The 17509-nt window shown below is 40.8% G+C and overlaps 1 protein-coding gene across 1 annotated transcript in view; it reads left to right on the top strand.

The window, feature by feature from the left end:
* Nucleotides 1-1583: 1583 nt before the first annotated feature.
* Nucleotides 1584-17509, top strand: part of magi1b (membrane associated guanylate kinase, WW and PDZ domain containing 1b) — a 146984-nt gene continuing 131058 nt past the window's right edge. The window contains exon 1 of the mRNA XM_016681499.1: nucleotides 1584-2364. Coding sequence (XP_016536985.1) covers nucleotides 2067-2364 — 298 coding nt within the window. The 5' untranslated portion in view covers nucleotides 1584-2066. The remainder of the gene's footprint in view (nucleotides 2365-17509) is intronic.

Genomic DNA, 17509 nt, shown 5'->3' on the forward strand with positions numbered 1-17509 from the left:
TGAGACATAATCGCCACAGCCATATTTATGTAACTGCAAACACCTGACAGATCATTCCTAACATATAGGTTTACAATTATATATTTATTGATTTAATCTAAAAAAAAAAACCAAAATATTACAGCAAGGCTATATATCTGAACCAACTTAATTAGAGAAGCAAGCAGAAGCCTTTAATTTTGCAAAGCCATTTCAGTTCTTGGGTCTCATAGTTCTACGCATGCGCCAGACGGGAACCCTGTTGCCTTCAAGTGCTCTCTAAAAATCTCAGACTTACAAGATTCGAACTTAATTATGTAATCATGCTCAGGTGTCCAACTCCAGTCCTGGAGGGCCACTGCCCCGCAACTTTTAGACGTACCAATGCTGCACCACACCTGAATAGAATAATTAGGTCGTTAGCAAGGCTCTGGAGAACTGATTCACACAAGGAGGAGGTAATTAAGCCATTTCATTCCAGTGTTTTGTACCTGTGGCACATCTGAAAACTGCAGGATAGTGGCCCTTGAGGACTGGAATGGATCCACATTCCAGCTTGACATCATGAGTAAAGTTACCTCTGACTTTGTTAGTCACAACGGACTCAATGAGTTCAGGGATTTATCTGTTTGAAGCGAATGATGACAAATATTGAAATCTACCTGTTGGCTAAAACAACTGCTATTATGTTTGTGGACATTTTTTTTGATTGACATAGAGACACTGAAATGTACCAAATCAAAGAAAGCCTCAGTCTTTGTAATGTTTTTACTCTTCTCTATTAGTTTGCCATTATCCAAGCGCAATCTCTGATTCATCATCATGAGGACTATAACCTCTGATCGGGTTTATTAGGATGAATTTGCTTATTAAAAAAATACACCTGTGGATGCAACTGATTTGTCATTTATTCAAATTCAATGAAGTATTGATAAGAAACATTCTATTCAGGTTAAGGATTTTACTGCACAAACTTCAGGGGTTATGATGGTTATCATCGATCAGAAATGTCAAATGATTACTACTACTACTACTACTAATAATAATAATAATAATCAATCAATCAATCAAATTTTATTTGTATAACACATTTCAGCAGCAGGGCATTTCAAGGTGCTTTACATAATTAAAGAAAAAATAAATAAAATAAAAAAGTAGATGTCATTATTATATCATTAATATTATTAATAATAATAATAATAATAATAATAATAATAATAATTGCACCAGTAATTATATTAATAAAATATGATGGGTGGGACAATATTAAATCAGCTCAAGTCCTTATTAGTAGTTTAATAAACAATAAAATTAATAGTAGTAGCGATTGGTATTATCATCAACATCTGTCTTTATTTGTACTATTTTATTTTTTCTCTTTTATGACCAGTTGTGCAATGTGATGTTTTTTTTAACATGGTAAAATTATAATAATCATAATAATCAAACTATAATAATTTTAATTATACACACTACGCTGGACTCCAGTAGCAGTAGGGATTTTTTTGGGGGGGGGGGAATTCATGCCGAAAGGGGATTTAAAATTTCCCACCGCACTTAAACGTAGCTAGCTCGGCAAGGCTTCCCCATGACTGCGGAGTCCAGAGTGGGAGTGAGTCTGAGCTGAGCACACGGGAGGGACGCGCGCCGGAGAAGTTAGCAGTCTGACACGCACGAGAGAACTGCATTTGGTTTTAAGTTGATTCAGGAGAGGAAACACGTTAAAGCGTCCCCCCCCGCCCCCTTCCTCTCCAAGGATTATAAAAAGAAAAGTGGGACCGAGGAAGATATAACATGACTTCAGCAAAGGAGCACTAAAGTGCGGGGATGTTTTGAAAAATGATGAGAGCGGCGTGAACACTTTAAGGAATAAGTTCAGAGTGGACCGGTATGGCTTGACTTGTGAGCCCGAAGGTAGCTGCGGGAGGCGCTGATGTTTCTGTGGAAGAGAAGGAAAGTTTGCTGCGCTTCTCTCGGATCTACTTTGTGAAATTCATCGCTTACTAGTCTCCTATCTGAGCGGCAGAGCCCGGGAGTTCGGGGGGGGAACCGCTTCGGTTCGGTGTCGGCTCTGAACATACATCACCATGACCAACCCCGCGCTGAAGAAGAACCACTGGACCTCCAGGGTGAACGAGTGCTCCGTGGGGAAGGACACCCGCGGAGACCTGAACGTGTCTCTGCGCGGCGGCGCGGAGAACGGGGAGTTCGCCTACATTGGGCAAATTAACGAGAACCTGGTGTTTTACAGAGATGGAAAATTAAACGAGGGGGAGCTGCTGCTGGAGGTGGAGAACCTCTCCATTTCAGGATTACCTTTGTACGACGTGCAGACGCTGATAAAGAACTGCAAAAGTCCCGTGAAGTTGAAAACTGTGAGGCCAGGTAAGTCACTGAAGGTGGAGGGAATAAGTCCGCTTGCGGTCTTGCGCTTTTTAGGTTGCTTTGTATGCAGGAGGAGACCGTGTGGAGTAATTTGTTTCTAAATAGTCCTTAAGTTTGTCAAACATATGCTTTGAGCAGTGGCGCTCCTGAGAGTAGTGCGGGTAGGGGGGAACAGAGTGGCTGTCCCTTAAAAATTGCTGGCCTTTACTGACCAGAAAGTTTTCTGTACATTCCACATTTTAAACGAAAAGAACAATGAATTTTATAAATTGCAGCATTAATCTATTTCAGAGACATTGGTCAGAATGTTTAGGCCTGTTTCCATGTTTTTCCCCCCCTTGAAATGTTATTTTTAAGAGCTGCAACAAAGTATAAAAACATCTTATATCAGCAGTTAGTGAGGCTAGCATGACTAAAACAAGCTTTGTAGTTCCTGGAGAATGTTGTAGCATTTTACTGTAACCCTGCGATTTCCAGAGTGACTTATTATTTCCAGATACATCACGTTTCACGACAGTCAGAGATTTAAACCTCAAATGGAGAAAACGGAGCAACTTTGCTGTTATGTTATTAGAGTATTTGTTGAAAGTCTTGCTCTGACTTTGAGCCTAAATGCACCACAGATGCAAAAGGAAATTGTACATGGCACAATTTCCTTTTAAATGGCACCTTACACTTCTTCTGACTTAATTTTACCTGACTGTTACTGAAAATGGATAAATTGGAGTCGTCTTCTTTCCGTACAAACTTCCACACTGAAGGGCGTTTTCGTCAGCTTGTCCTCTTTCTTTATAGTATGGCACTCTCACGCTTGTTGTTTCAGCTTTTCCTTTTGAAACGGTCGCTAAGCTTGAGCTAAAACAGTTTGCACTGAGAACAATGGTAACACCTTCACCTCCCCTTGCATGACTGTTTCCCCTGAACCCTGAGTGTATTCTCCTCAAGCAGACCTGAATGGCAACATTTCTCCAGCTCCAAAACAAAACATCATCAGGCTTCCCAACAGGGAAGGCGAACGTCAGGCTAGCGTCGAGGTCAGTCTGGCTAGTTCGTGGTCAGCCTCATTCAGCAGCAGTACAGCGAAAGCTTGACACTGAGCCACTCTGACAGCCTCCCAACATGGCAACGCAGGCTGCTGAATATGATGCTCCGAGCCCGGCTGGCTCACACCGACTTCCGAAGAAAAAGAGCAAGAGCTTTTCAAGGACAGTCGCACATATTTATAACCTGTGGACACCGGCAGGAGCGCCTGCTGGACCCGGTGGGATCGTCTCCTGTGACACAACTTTCTATAACTCTCGTTATGATGAGCAACGGATGATGATGTTGTCTGGGTAGGTTTTGTTGTTGTTGAAGCGGCACAGATGGTTTTAAAGTCCAGTTTACCGATGCCTCAGCCGCTTCTTCATTAATCTGACTGATTTACAGCAGCTCCAAGCTGCTGTGTGATACGGAGTGCTTGAGTTGAAGACTGAATAGGACGGATAATGTTTCCTCTTTTCTCACAAGCGATTTCCTAACCAGTAAATCATTCATTCCAGGTTTTATTTGATTTAAAGGTGTCAGATGATTTCAGTTTAGTCGGATGTGCTTTGTGTTTGCAGCAGCAGAACCAAGTCACTTATGTAAAACAAGAAAAAAAAAATAGACACAAACAATGGACTGTGACGATCACTGGTGACAGCGAGACTACTGGAGGACGACCGTCAGTCATTCCTGTTCCATACAGGCTAATGCAGTCCAGAATGTGGGCCAGATCAGGGAAATCGCTTGAACGTATGTGGTGGCGTTGGATGTAAACTCGGAAGAGAAGAACAAAAATCTACCTATACTTCACGCCGAGTTGTCTGAAGCAAATCGTGAGAAATCATAGTTTCATTTAAGACTTGAAACCAGCCAATATAGCAAAAAGTGATAAAGGAAGTCTCAAAAGTTAAGATTTATGTCCGGGTAAATGTAGCTGATGTCGTAGGAAGTGATTTTTAAAAAAAATTATTTTATCAATGTTTTTCTTTTTTTCTTTTCCCCCCCATCAGTTTGTTTTGCATGAACAGTCATTTGCTGACTTATAAATATTGACTCAAATTTGTCCTTCCTGAAAAGTATGTATTGTTTGTCCTTCTCATTTTGGGGAGTTTGCTCTAAGAGAAATGACAGGCAAATTGGTAATGGGGGGGATTCCTGAAAACTTCCATCAAATTAGCAAATTATTCATTCATTCAATTAGAAAATTATTGCACTGATTTTTAATAAATGGAGTTCTGATAATTTGTATAGCAAAAAAAATTTTTTTTAATCCAAATTAAAGTTGAGTTTTTGTTTTTTTAGTTTAAGGTTATGTCACTGCAATAAAAACGTGCTGCATATCTTTACCTGGGATGCAGATCACTGCTTTCTACACGTCTTTAAAGATGGCTGATTTAATTGTCATGTTTGTCTCTTAGCTCAGCCTTTCCAGCGAAAACCTGTCGTGACTTCAACTTTTCTTTCCCATTTGGCGTTCAGGCAGAAGGGAGTTTTGCTCCAACACAAATTCTTCGTCTATTTAATGTTTACTTACTCATGCTTTGAAGTGCAAGTTCCTTTTTTAAATAAAGGCCTTCAATCTCTGATGCTTTAGTTTGCATAGCGCGTTCACAGGACCAGTCGGCGTGAAAAATCTCCCAGATGTGACGGCGTCCCCGCCTCTCATTCTCCCTGAAGCTTGTGACAATAGGTGGAAACTCTGTCCCCAGATTGAGCCAATCAGAAGTCTCATCATGCTCCAGCCTTCCTCACCAATCCTTCTCTCCCCTCACACCCTCCTCCCAGAGACCCATCTGGGAATGTCGAGTGTCACAGCGCCACATGATGAGATTCCATTTCCAGTTTTTTAATAATTCACGCTGTCTGGGAATTTCCCTCCCTAATCAACCCTAATTGGAAAAACATGCTTGGCAGCTAGGACCATCTGTAAAATCTTGCGTGACCTAATTTTACACAGCGCTTGTGCCATTTTCCCACTTTAATCAAGTGAGACGTCTCTCGCGAAGCTGCAGAGAGACGTGCGCTTAGCGACGTGCGCTTAGCGACGTTACGCCGGCGCTTCTTGACCTGTGACTGCGCAACCAGGCAAACTCCTGTGTGCAGTCAACACTCAAACACAGAAGCATTTGTAGTCCGAGTTGACTGAATTCCTCTGCAGAGATTACAGTGTTTGCTCTGGGTATCCATGAAGATGAGCACACAGAGTGGGGAAGATGCATTGCTGCTGATGTGAATCCATAAAAAGGTCGTTTTTAGTTAGGAAATCCTATGAATGTAACGGTGTTAAAAAAAAAAAAGAACTATCTTGGTCCTGATTTAATGTTATAATCTGTTATCCCTATACTCCTTTCACAGTCTGGCACACAGAAATCCAGCCCACTTTAACAATCAGGCAGTCAGTCGTAAAAGTAGAGTAGAGCGAGGTGTAGCTAACTCCACCCTAACCCTACAACAGTGAGGTTTGAGATTAAGACCAGATCAGTTCCATGCTGCGCAGATGGTTATGTTAATAATCTATGAAGGCTTTGGACGGACGCTGAGGCTCACAATAGTTTCTGAAAATATTTATATCCTTTGAACTTTTCTTATTTTACACTCACAAACTTCATTGTGCATTATTAGGACTTTATGTAAACTCAAAATAGTTCACAATTGTCCTTTTAATTTCGTTTATGCCTATAAATCTCAAAGCGGTTGGTTTGTTTGTATTCAGCAGTTATGTACTTGTAGTCCCAAGGGCCAGATACCATTCTTATTCTGCTCACTGCTGAACAGTGGCGTCCACAGACATTTTGGGGACAAGTGATAAGTTTGTAAAAAGGGCACCTTGTGTGGCACATGGAAACATCAACCAACTTAGAAATGTGAAATTTTTAAAAGGCAGAGCTTGAAAGTCATGTATTTTAAATCAATAGCCATAAACTGCTTTGCACCACAAACAGTACATTGTTTACAAGAAAAAAACATTTACAAGGGCACGCTTACTCTAAAAATAAGATTTTTTTTTGACTGTTTTTGATATTTCCATGTTGATGATATCTCCTGAGCCATGGGGGTGTTTGAAATCGACAACCCATTTTTAGAAAAAAATACGTTCCCATCTGGAATGGGAAGATTTAACCCTATGACCTACATGTAAAACCGTCTGTGTTGGAGAAAACTAAAACATTTCGCTCTCCTGAACACACCATCCCTACTGTGCAAGATATTGGTGGAGAAGCTTGGGTGCAAGCTTCATGGAATCTGGTCATAGTTGATGTGAAGTTGGATGGAGCTAAGCCCCTGTGCTACATTGGCCTAGTCAAAGCTCTCAGTCCAATCTGTCTGAGCTTGAACTGTTTTACCTTGCAAAGTATTTAGAGGTTCTACAAAGGATTGACGCAGGAAGATATAAAATGGACGCCACAATCTTTGTATTTTACTTTTTTAAACGACTTGAAAGTCCACTTCTCATTTTCTGTCCACCTTATAATCAGTCACTACTTCATGTTGGTTGAATATTGTTGCAAAACAAGGTACATTAAGCCCCTTTAATTAGCTTAGGTGGATGTTATGAAATGGTTACACTATGTAAAGCAGCTGTGATGTTGTCCTGGAGATGACGACACTGATGCCGGTGCATGGATGAGTGTGTCTTCAAGCCTTGAAACATGACACAGTAGCCCAGACCTGACCCGTTCCCCCGAGGCAGGAGGTTTGCTGTGTGTGTATGGGAGTTGTTTATTGAAAAGGAGAACAAGATTTGCAACCATGCTTTAAGGCACATTAGACTTTGACATCTTCTTCACGCAAAGGCTGCCATATCTCTCTCAGACCAATCGGGAATCCCCGAGCTGCAGTTTCAGCTGAGACGGGGCACGCTTGCCTCGCAGTTAAATTATGCTATAGAGCTGGTGTGATAAATGAGACCTTGGTAGCGATAAATTTAAAGAAGCATGAAATATTCTTAGTTTAAATGGCGGCGTGACTTGCTTACATGCCCAGATTTATAACGACGTCATTGCTTTAAGTCCTGACCGTGTTTAGTTGCACGTCTTTTGCGACGGGGTCTGCCTGTGGAAGTGTTTATTTCCTTTTCTTGGCAGGAAGTTGGACGTGTCTCCTACCCCAACTGCTCCTCCATCTTTTGTGGTCTCCGACACACCGACTCTACTTCCTTCCTTGTAGACAACTTTGGGCAATCAGCTCTGGCTTTAATTTCAGTGTGCATGCTTCAATTTGTACAAATGCGCAGGAAGAGATGGTGTATAGTGGTACGCTGTGAGCTTTGAGATTAAGTGCACTGGACGGACTGTGAGTTAGCAACTAAATAGGCCATGAAATGCTGCCTCACCAATGCAGTAGGAGGTAATCACACATGTGCGCCGTTTCCTCGCTTGTTTACTAGAGAATCGTCTTTCTCTCCCTAATTAGCTTGAGTGGAGGCTGTTAGATGGAGTGTGAATGGGAATTGGTCACACTTGGCACTTGCAGTTACACACTCTGTCGGAGGTGGAGAAAGGCCAACTAATTTATTATAGTGAGCTTAGAAGGGTGGTGGGGGGAGCCACTGAGACATTCCCTTTTAAGATTAAAAAAAAAAAAATCCTTTGAGGATTTTTGCTGAAAATTGCCTGAAAATAGTCCTAAATGTACATAATGACTGACGTTTTTATGGCAGTCAGACTGGGTGCAACACACATAGTGGTATTGCTTTCAGACCAGGGCCTTTCAGCAAAGTAGGTACAACAAACCCGGGATGTGCTCCAATCAGAAGTCTCTGGCCAAATTTCAATGTCCGCTATTTATAAAGCTTTGATCGGCTGATGCTCATCTTAGCCATTTCAGATTCCTCTTCAAAAATTTCTCTCTCTGAATAAACTGCAGACATGCTTCAAGGAAGTACACTTTCCCATTTATACAGCTTCTTTCATTTATTTGCTTCCTCTAATTTCCTTTCTTGAACACCTCCCTGATACTGAGAGTACAGTGGACCTCCGCCTATTTGTGGTTCAGTAGTTGTGGATCCACCCACTTGAGGATTTTTTCTCTGGAACATAACTCCAAATTATTCACAGAAAAACCTGCTTACTTGCATAGTTTATTTTTTAGAACTTATGTAAAATATTTGAAAGAAAATGTAACTTCGAAAGGTGTAACACCTTAGCGCAATGCTACTTGGCTTTCTATTGACTGGTAGTGTTTGAAAAGCAGCCAATCAAGATGTGCACTTTATTTTCCATGGCGCTGATTGGCTGTTTTAAATGTTTTTGGAGGGGTTCTCAAGTATTTGTGCATGTTATCTAATTACCAGTAGCTATGGTTTTTAATTCCCGCATCTTCTAACCAAATTACTTTTGTATTCATTTATTGCATTCCGTTTAGCCTTACTTTTATCTTTCTCAGAGATATCTTGGCATGTCGAAGAAAATGGTTTCTTTTTGTCCTGTTTTCTCTGAATTCAGTTTTTAAACACTGAAATTAGCTAACCTTGAGTTTTACTAAAGAACAACTCCCACACCAAAAAGTGTTGCTGTGGCTGAGCGCCGCTTGTCACTTTGCTGTTGGTACACCTGAATAACCTTACTCGGGTACAATAAAAGTTATTTTCTATTCTGTTCTGTTTTATTCTATTCTGCTCCAATGTGAACTGATCAGAAAAAATATTTTTTTTTTTCTGAACACTAGTAAGAGTAGAGCAAAGGGAAAGTTCTGCTCAAGCACATTTCTCAATGCATCTGAGAAATTCTTCTTCATATTGATGCTTATATATACTAGGGGTAGTAGGGTTTGTGCAGTAGCATGTCTACCAACTTCCCAGGTGGCCTTCTTTTTAAGATTTTTATATATATATATATATATATATATATATATATATATATAAATGAAGTTCCTGAGGCAATTTGGGACAAAGGTATGAAATATTTTATTATTTATTGCTCAACATGGCAAAGTTGGATGAGAAATTCTTACCTTGCCAGTAGTAACACACTTGTTTTCCTCTGTGTGCCACTGACACACTTTCTCCCCTCAACTATAAGTAAACTGGTTGTGTGCGTCAATGGCCACATAAAGTAATTCTCCATATCTGTGAGAAATGTTCAGCAGCCTTTGTGCTCACAATTCTTGCTACGTTTGCTTTCTGTCATATGTTATGTATCTAGCTAACTGATGGAGTTTCAAATGTATTTCATTACTCATTCCTTTAGCGGACAACCAATAAATGCACCAAGTTTGTTCTCTGGATTGTGTGATTTAAAAAAAAAAATTACATGTGTGCTTCCAGATGGTAATGATGTGTGTGTAGAGGAGGCTAGTGTGTTTGCAGGCTAAACGGGCTGACAAGTCAGTCTTTCTGTCGGCTGCGCTGCTGTTAAACTTGGATGAGATGCGGTTCTGCCTTCAGTGGGCATGACACCGAAACAACATGATGGGATTTATAGTGACTGTGGACATTATTAATGGAGCCGAGACTAAAACCCGTAGTGAGTAGACTTTCTTCCACAAAAAAAGCTTGGCCGAAAAATATTGAGGAAGAACCAAACTCCTGCATAAAGTAGCATTGTTTTTTTGTTTTTTTTTTTGTTTTTTGGCTTCTTATAAAAGTGAGCATGCAATACATATTTTGTCATGAATAGCAAATGTCAGCCTTTTATTAAGAGTCCCAGTAGATTTCTTCTCTGTGCTAATTCAAAACCCCCTTTCCTGTGGTCTGCTTCCTCCCTTTCTTTACCTTTAAACAGACCCCACCCAAGGCCAAACCGGGGTCTTGTCTAGATAAATCCCATTATGTGATGTGTTTGGGAAGGTTTTTCTCACGCGTCCGCAAGCACACAGAGACAAAACAAGAAAGTATCCACAGGTTTGGAGAGCGGTCTAGCCTTGATTAAAAGGATTTACATAGAAAAAGCCACAGTAGTGAGCTGAGCCGCCTAGAAGTAGCTATAATGCTAGCAGTGTTTGCTGTTCTTTTCTATGCTCCATTCTTACTAGACTCTTCATTTTGTCCACACTTGCTGTCATTTGAGTGTCGTAGCTGTCACTGTGGGACAGCTATTTCACACCGCTGCCATCTGGAAATGTCTGTTCAAGCCTCCAATGAAACAAATTAAACTGGTCATTCCACAACAGTTGCGTATTGCAGGGTGTGGCAGCGCTCTGAATACTGCTCTGCTGGTAGCAGTCACTATCAGAGGAGATATGATGGTTGAAAATACGGGAAAGAAAGAGACTTTATTTTCCTGCGACGAAAAGGTCAATCTCTCAGAATGAGTTTTTTACTTTCCGTTTCATCTGGACTAAAATGAACTGTCTCATTTGAATGAGAGGATTGAATCTTGGATTACATGGTCACACCGAGACGGTTCACGAAGAAGTTGCTCTTCTACTAATTTAACGACCCGCATGAAAACCTCTGGTTAAGTTTGAATGTTGGTTCAAAATCAAAATAGTCTTTTCTTCATGTTGAATGATGTTGGTCTCGGAGAGCTCAATGTTCTCGGTGTCCTTGATTATAGATGTTGCATCCATATATCAGGTGATTGAAGTCTGCAGTTTGATACGACATGGAGGAGAAAAAAAATCCCCTCATCCGCAGGTTGACTTCGACTGTTTTGGTGTTGCCTGACATCTCGGCGACATGGTCACACTGTCGCGCTGCGTGCACGCAGGATTGTGTAACAAAAAGTAAAGGTCATTATGCTTATGAACTCTTAAAGGTCAGAGCTGCCACGGCTGAAATGCTACAATAGAAGGATTTTGTCCTCATTTTTCACCTCTAAAACTGCAGAGTACAGTGAATGAAACGCGGCGGCTTAATGATAGCATCTTAATTAGACAAGCAGAGGCTAATTAGCAGACAGGAAAAGGATTGAGTCTTAATTAAGAGGTCGCCGGTGTCCATCTTTATCTTGATGGGAGAGTTCGGTGAGTGGATTTGTGATGGAATTACTCGGTCACATACCTCGCATCGCGGTCCGCCGCTGGACCTCCAGATTCTCTTACGTCCTCAAACTTTAAAGCCGTTTAAAATTATTGCCTTGCACGTTTTCTTTTAAACCTAAATGCGGCTCGTGACGGCTGTTTGACTTAAAACCTTAGATCTACTCTAACGGCACTTTATATGGTAATTTTCCCACTTTGACTTTTTGCAGAGTTCTGCTAATTCTCTACTTTTAAGGAGATGGGAGTATATACATGGCTTTCTCTTACTTTCATCTGCTCTGTTTGAGCCTGAATGTGACATGAAGATAAGTTTATATAAAAAAAATGATAAAGATGGATTTAAAACCATATTCTGCTGCAGCCTGAGATCAACCACATGCAGTTTGAAAGGAATCCACTTTATGCATTTATTGTAACCTTGACAAATCTTTATCTCGTCAGGGTTACACATCCCCTTTTTGCTAAATACTCTCTGTGGCAGCTATTGAGTAAACTACAGTCATTTTTAGAATTGTCTCAAGTAATCCTATGCTTTGCCACTTCTTCTGCTTTGCATCTGCAAACAAATCATTTAATGGCCAATGAGTTATTTCCATTATGGTTGAGTATCTTCCTGGTTTATTGGGATAACCCTCGGGGTGCAAATTGCAGCCTGACCTTCAGATTCTGATTTTGGACAATTCTAATTATTATTTTTTTTGTCTGAAACATTGCTAAATATAGTAATAAAAAAAAATGTTGCTCAGTTGGCAATGCTTGGATGACTATTGTTTTGCAGATGTGGTGGGAGGGTCTGCCAGTCAGCTCTCTGTCATGGCAGAGAGAAAGTGAACTTTAGCTGATTTTCAAAGATTTGAGGAGATGAATAAGATCAGTGGCTCAAATTGGTTTCACATCAAGTATCACCCAATCTCACGAAGTTAAGGAAATCGGAGCCTATTTATCACTGCAACCACAGGAAGCTCCATGAACGATTTTATTAAGTTGTATCTTTAAACTCTGAATTGGATTCAATTCATGTCAACTTTGCTTTCAGTCCCTGTTTGGACTGGTTGGACACTATAAAATATGACTGATTCAGATTCCTAGCTTGAAGTGACCTCCTGCAGTCTCGTCTGAACAATCTGAGTTGTGTGGTGCTCTGAACAAGGCATTATTTGTCACAAATATTAAATACATTGTTTTAGCTCTGGTTTTACAATTAATTACTCATTTAAGAGTATCTTTTATTATAGAAGACTCGGAAAACATTTGAATCTAAGCCTGTTGCTTGGAACTTTTATTTTCAAGCCCATCTCACTTAATTTGTGGATGGGTTTTAGAGAACTGCATGAAACAGAGTAGCTGATAATCAAGAGGGTTTAGCAGTGCGGTCATTTGCCAGCAGCCTAATCAGACGCCCATATGTAAATAACACTATGCGTCAACATGGTGACTTTTCACGGACCCTCTAGGTTTGTCATCGTGCCTCTATTTTTACTTTGTTTGCTGCACGCTCGCTCTCTGTTCTTCATGGAGGCCGTGTGAGCCGATTTCTACCCCGACTGACCCCTCCTCGGTGCCGCTCGTAGAGCTTTTATGCAGGCATGATGTGATCTTCATTTGCGCGCCGAGGCCAAATGAACAGGATCGTGTGGGAAGTGGTGGAAATCCATTTGTCACATGCCGCCGTCCCATCAGCAGCGCTGCAGACGTGGAAACGTAGATGCTCTTTGTCATTTGAAGAACCCTGACGTTGGGAGGGGGAGGGGGGGGGGTGAAGAAGCATGCATCCAGATGCGTGTGGATGCTTTTCATAAAGTTTACATACAGGGTTCTGGTCTTGGGTTTTCATTCTCCTCCTCTGTGACGCTCATTGCCGTTTCCCCTCCGTTCTGTTCTGTGCAGGAATGCTGTGTTTACATAGCTGGCTCTGGCTGAGATTAGTGTTTTAGTCTCTCAGGTGTCTGCTGAGTGTCACTGTTTGTTTCTTTTTAAAGTCGTAATTTTGTCTAGAATCCAGCTAACTTGTCTGCTTCTTGTAAAAATGCAATGCTGGACGGACTATGAGATGGATTTACAGTGTCATCAGGGTTCTCCTTGATGTTTCTTTCACAGCACAGTTTTACCACATGGCCTTTGACGGGCCCTTTTATAAGCTGCTTCTGGCGGTCCATAAATCACCACTTTAGCCAGTAAAGGCTTGTGATGGTGTGATCTTTCAGAAATTGAGCTGATATTGCAGATCCAAGAGCGAGGGAAGGAAATGCAACTGCACCGACACGAAGCAATCCGCACAGTCTGTGTGTTGGACATCTCGCCCACTGGGAACAGATACCAGTGGAGATCCGCGACTCATTAGAGTGACTCCATCTCCCTTCTGGCTGGGAGTGCTTTACGGTCTCCAGAATGAGCATTAGAGCACCGAGGATTCCTAATGTAGTCTTGAAAGGTTTGGAGAGTCATGGAATTTGATTTTGACTTTATTCCAGGACTGAAAGTGTCTGATTAAATGTGAAATTCTCAAAGTGAGTTGTCTGAACAGATTACACATCAGAAAAGTACTTTCACCTTAGACAAGGTTACCAGTCTCATGAAGAGATGCTGCCCTGGTGATGAAATGCATAAGAAAGAGGAAAAACTCTGGCAGATTTAGACCAGAAAATCATGCGGAAACCAAATAAGTCTTGTTTATGCTCCTTCTCCTTGTATTTTAGGTTTTTATTCCAAGTTGAACTCATAAAAATGGGCCAGGAAATCTGACCAATTTAGAATTTTCTTACAAATTTTCTGGAACCTCAAGTATTTGCAGGGGAGAGAAATGTCATGGACTTTTTGCATCTGCAACTTGGTCTCGCGCCGTCAGATGGACGGACTTGTTCCTATATATAATATTTTCAAAACAATCACAATAAAACAATCTAGAGTCGCTTTTACTTGGTTGGTTCAGCTTCTCTTAAAAATAATTTAAAGTTTTTATGTTAGGTTCCACTGTTAGCTGGTTCTATTGCTTTACATCGTATCATAGCTCACGTTCGCACTGAGAAATCTGCTTACTGTTTTCCTCCTGACTGTTGGGACGCCGTTACTACCTTGCTTGAGCATGCTGGGGGTTGACTTCAACCCCCCTGATTGCTCCCACGTCCCTCCACATGTCACACCTAGACAGTAGGAAAATGTCTCTGGCATCTTCATGTTTCATGACAGATGGTGGATTGTCTTTCTCTGAAAATTTGGTGCATTTGAAAAACTGTCTGCTGTGAATTTATGACTGCTGGCTCCAAATTATCCTCCTAGTTTGTAGACACTTTTAACATATTGTCCCTTCCTGCCTACATTTTATACCTGTATACAAACCATTTCATTCTTGCGTATTTAATTACGCCATCAGATCATTTTCCTTTATTTATGAATTGAGACAAAAAATGGTTCCAGAATGCTCAGTTCTGATGCTTAATGTGATTTCATCACATATTTGGTAAGAACTGATCTTTGTTTGGTACAGCCAGGATCGAAACGAAGGTGTAACATTTTGGAAGGGTCAACATGACCTGCGCTTGTTTCTGTTCTGTGCGTCTTGTACCGTGCACTGTTTATGAGCGCCACATATTTCAGCTGGCTTCATCTCCTCGGCCTCCTGGAGCGGGGAATCTTGCCCGTTAAATCTTTTCTAAAATATTGTGCGACCTCCCTCCCTCCCTCCCTCAGCAGCTTCTGTCTTTGTCATTCCCACCCAGTAGTCCATGCTGTGAAATGACTGGTTCTGCAACAGATGATGTATTGCTCCAATCAGCGTACCACATAAGGGAATCGCCTATTTTCTTAACACTCCAACAAAAGTGAGCGCAAGATTGCCGGCGAACACAAACGTCCCTCCATGTCCTCATGCTCTGCTGGGCACCAGAGCTCATAAATTAGACAAGAAATCTAATTTCCCTGTGGGGTTCTTAGGCTCTGAGTGCACGCAGACCCAGTGTTTCTTTTCAGGGGGAAGTTGATTTCTATTCTTCATGATGTAAATGGGCTGATAAAGGGACAGCTGGAACTGGATTGTGGCCTACTTGCTTGCTGAGTCACAGTGGACAAGTTCTGCTCTTATTGTCATACTGGGCTTCAGAGCAGAGCATGCATGACAGTCGACTCCACACAACACTGCTTTTTTTTGTGTGTGTGTGAGAAGGGGAGCTTATCGCGAATGCCGAATTGTGTTGAGCTTGAGATTCTTCAGGGTCAAAGAAAGCACCAAGCACGTTTGAACAATGTTATCATAGAAAACAGCTGGAAAAGCAAATCAAAAATGACTTCGATAGGCAGAGTGGCGGCCATATTTGGGGTCACATGTTACTCAGCCCTTCAATTCTCTTACTTTTCATAATGTTTGAATCAAAGATATTTTTGGCTGTTTTTGTTAATTGTTGTTTTTATCTTGACCGGCTTCCTGTAGCTCCTTTTTCCTGTGTCGCTTCCTCTCTTTATCGGTAAATGCAGACTTTAAAGGTTAAATTTAAATGAGTCATTGCAGTAAGGTTCACAATCTTAAAGAAATGTTTACTTTCATTTTAAAAGTGATACGACAGTTCATGTGAGTTTACCTGAGGTGGATAAGACGTACAGGTTTAAAATTTAAGAATTCAAATATCCAAAATATAAAATTGTCAAAGCCGCTTGGGGAAAGAAATAGAAAGGCAACATGAGGCAGCCGAGAATGCTGCTGAGTTAGGTACGCTGAACTTGGGCATCGGTACACAACACAGTGGATCCTCCGAGACAAATATAGTTATAGAAAAAGTCTCGCTCAAATTTGAATTCAGAAGGCGTAAGTTATTATTGCTGTCCGAGAGTAGTATCTCGGAGACCTACTGACCCGGAACCCAACGCGTGGATTTAAGCGTCTGTGTATTTTGTCCTAATTGAAAAAACTAAATTGCTGCACCTGTTGGGAGCATTTTCACTCTGATGTGCATATGCCAACACATTTTCCTAAGCCGTTTCACCTCAATACTTTTGTTTAGCAAGCTGTGTTATAGTTGGGTAACACAAAGTGGTGAATGGAGGCACAAATAATCAGCCCATGTTTTGCTTGTGACCATACTAAAGTAAAAACTCAATTATGAAGCCATAATTCATCAGGCTTCATACTCTAAGCTATTATACATGTGGTCTGATTATAAAAAGTCACTTAAAGCTAGAGGTAAACATTAAAATAAAGTTGTAAAATATACTTGAACTGCAGGTGCAGTTAAACTCTCTCATCCATTTGGCTCAGACATAAATAAATAACTCTGTTTTGCAGGTAATTATTGCGGCTAAATGTATGTCTGGATAAAACGGTTATCCAACAACATGAGTGGACATTTTGTATTGAAAGAAAAACGGTAACAACCACAGTGAAACAACACATTTTATCATCATATCAAAAGAGATGATTTTTGTTGGATCTTTGGAAAAAGCAAGAGTACTCACTTCGACCCTTTTTTTTCTTTTTTCTTTTTTTTTTTAACCACTCAACAGCCACACATCAATTCAACACACATTTCTGTTAGGTGTGTTTTTTTTTTTTTTTTTTTTGGTTTATAGGAAAATTCAGTGGTGCAGATCCAGATGGCTGATCATCATCCATGTATGGCAGTTCCTTTCTGCTGTTTTAGCTCCACAGGCCTTTTTTCTTAAGCTGCTTTTTAAAAACTGCTTATTTGGTTTGAAAATCAAAGGACAGACTAGTTGTAACTTAATTATAGAATAAAATTTTTTCTTTGTTTTGCCTTTTTTCGGGACTTGAAGATGGTTTTCAGTAAATTTTTCCAATAGCTGTTATTTCTAAAGACATCGCCTCCACTACCGGTGAAGAGGTGTGTTTGTTTTTGCCGACTCTAAAGGTTCATTGTGTTATTTTGAAGGAATGTGAAGAATCCTTTGCATCCAGTCGGAGCTGTTTCGTTGTTTATCTCCCCTACGACCAGCGTCAACTGTCAGTCCACAGCACAGGAGCACTCCTGCGTTTAATCACATCCTACATCAATTAAGAAAGAAGAATGACGCAGAACAAATGCATGCTTCTCTTTAACTGACATGATGACTGCAAGTGTAATTATTTGTAATGTGTAATCTGCTAGCATAGTCATCCACAATCTGAAACTTGGAAAGTGTTTGTGTCTCGAAAATGTCCTTGGTTTGGTGTGGGGTTTGGCAGCAACACTGTTGGACCAGTCGGACAGGT

The sequence above is a fragment of the Poecilia formosa genome, unplaced genomic scaffold (assembly GCF_000485575.1).
Source record: "Poecilia formosa unplaced genomic scaffold, Poecilia_formosa-5.1.2 Scaffold283, whole genome shotgun sequence".
NCBI classification, from domain to species: Eukaryota; Metazoa; Chordata; class Actinopteri; order Cyprinodontiformes; family Poeciliidae; genus Poecilia; species Poecilia formosa.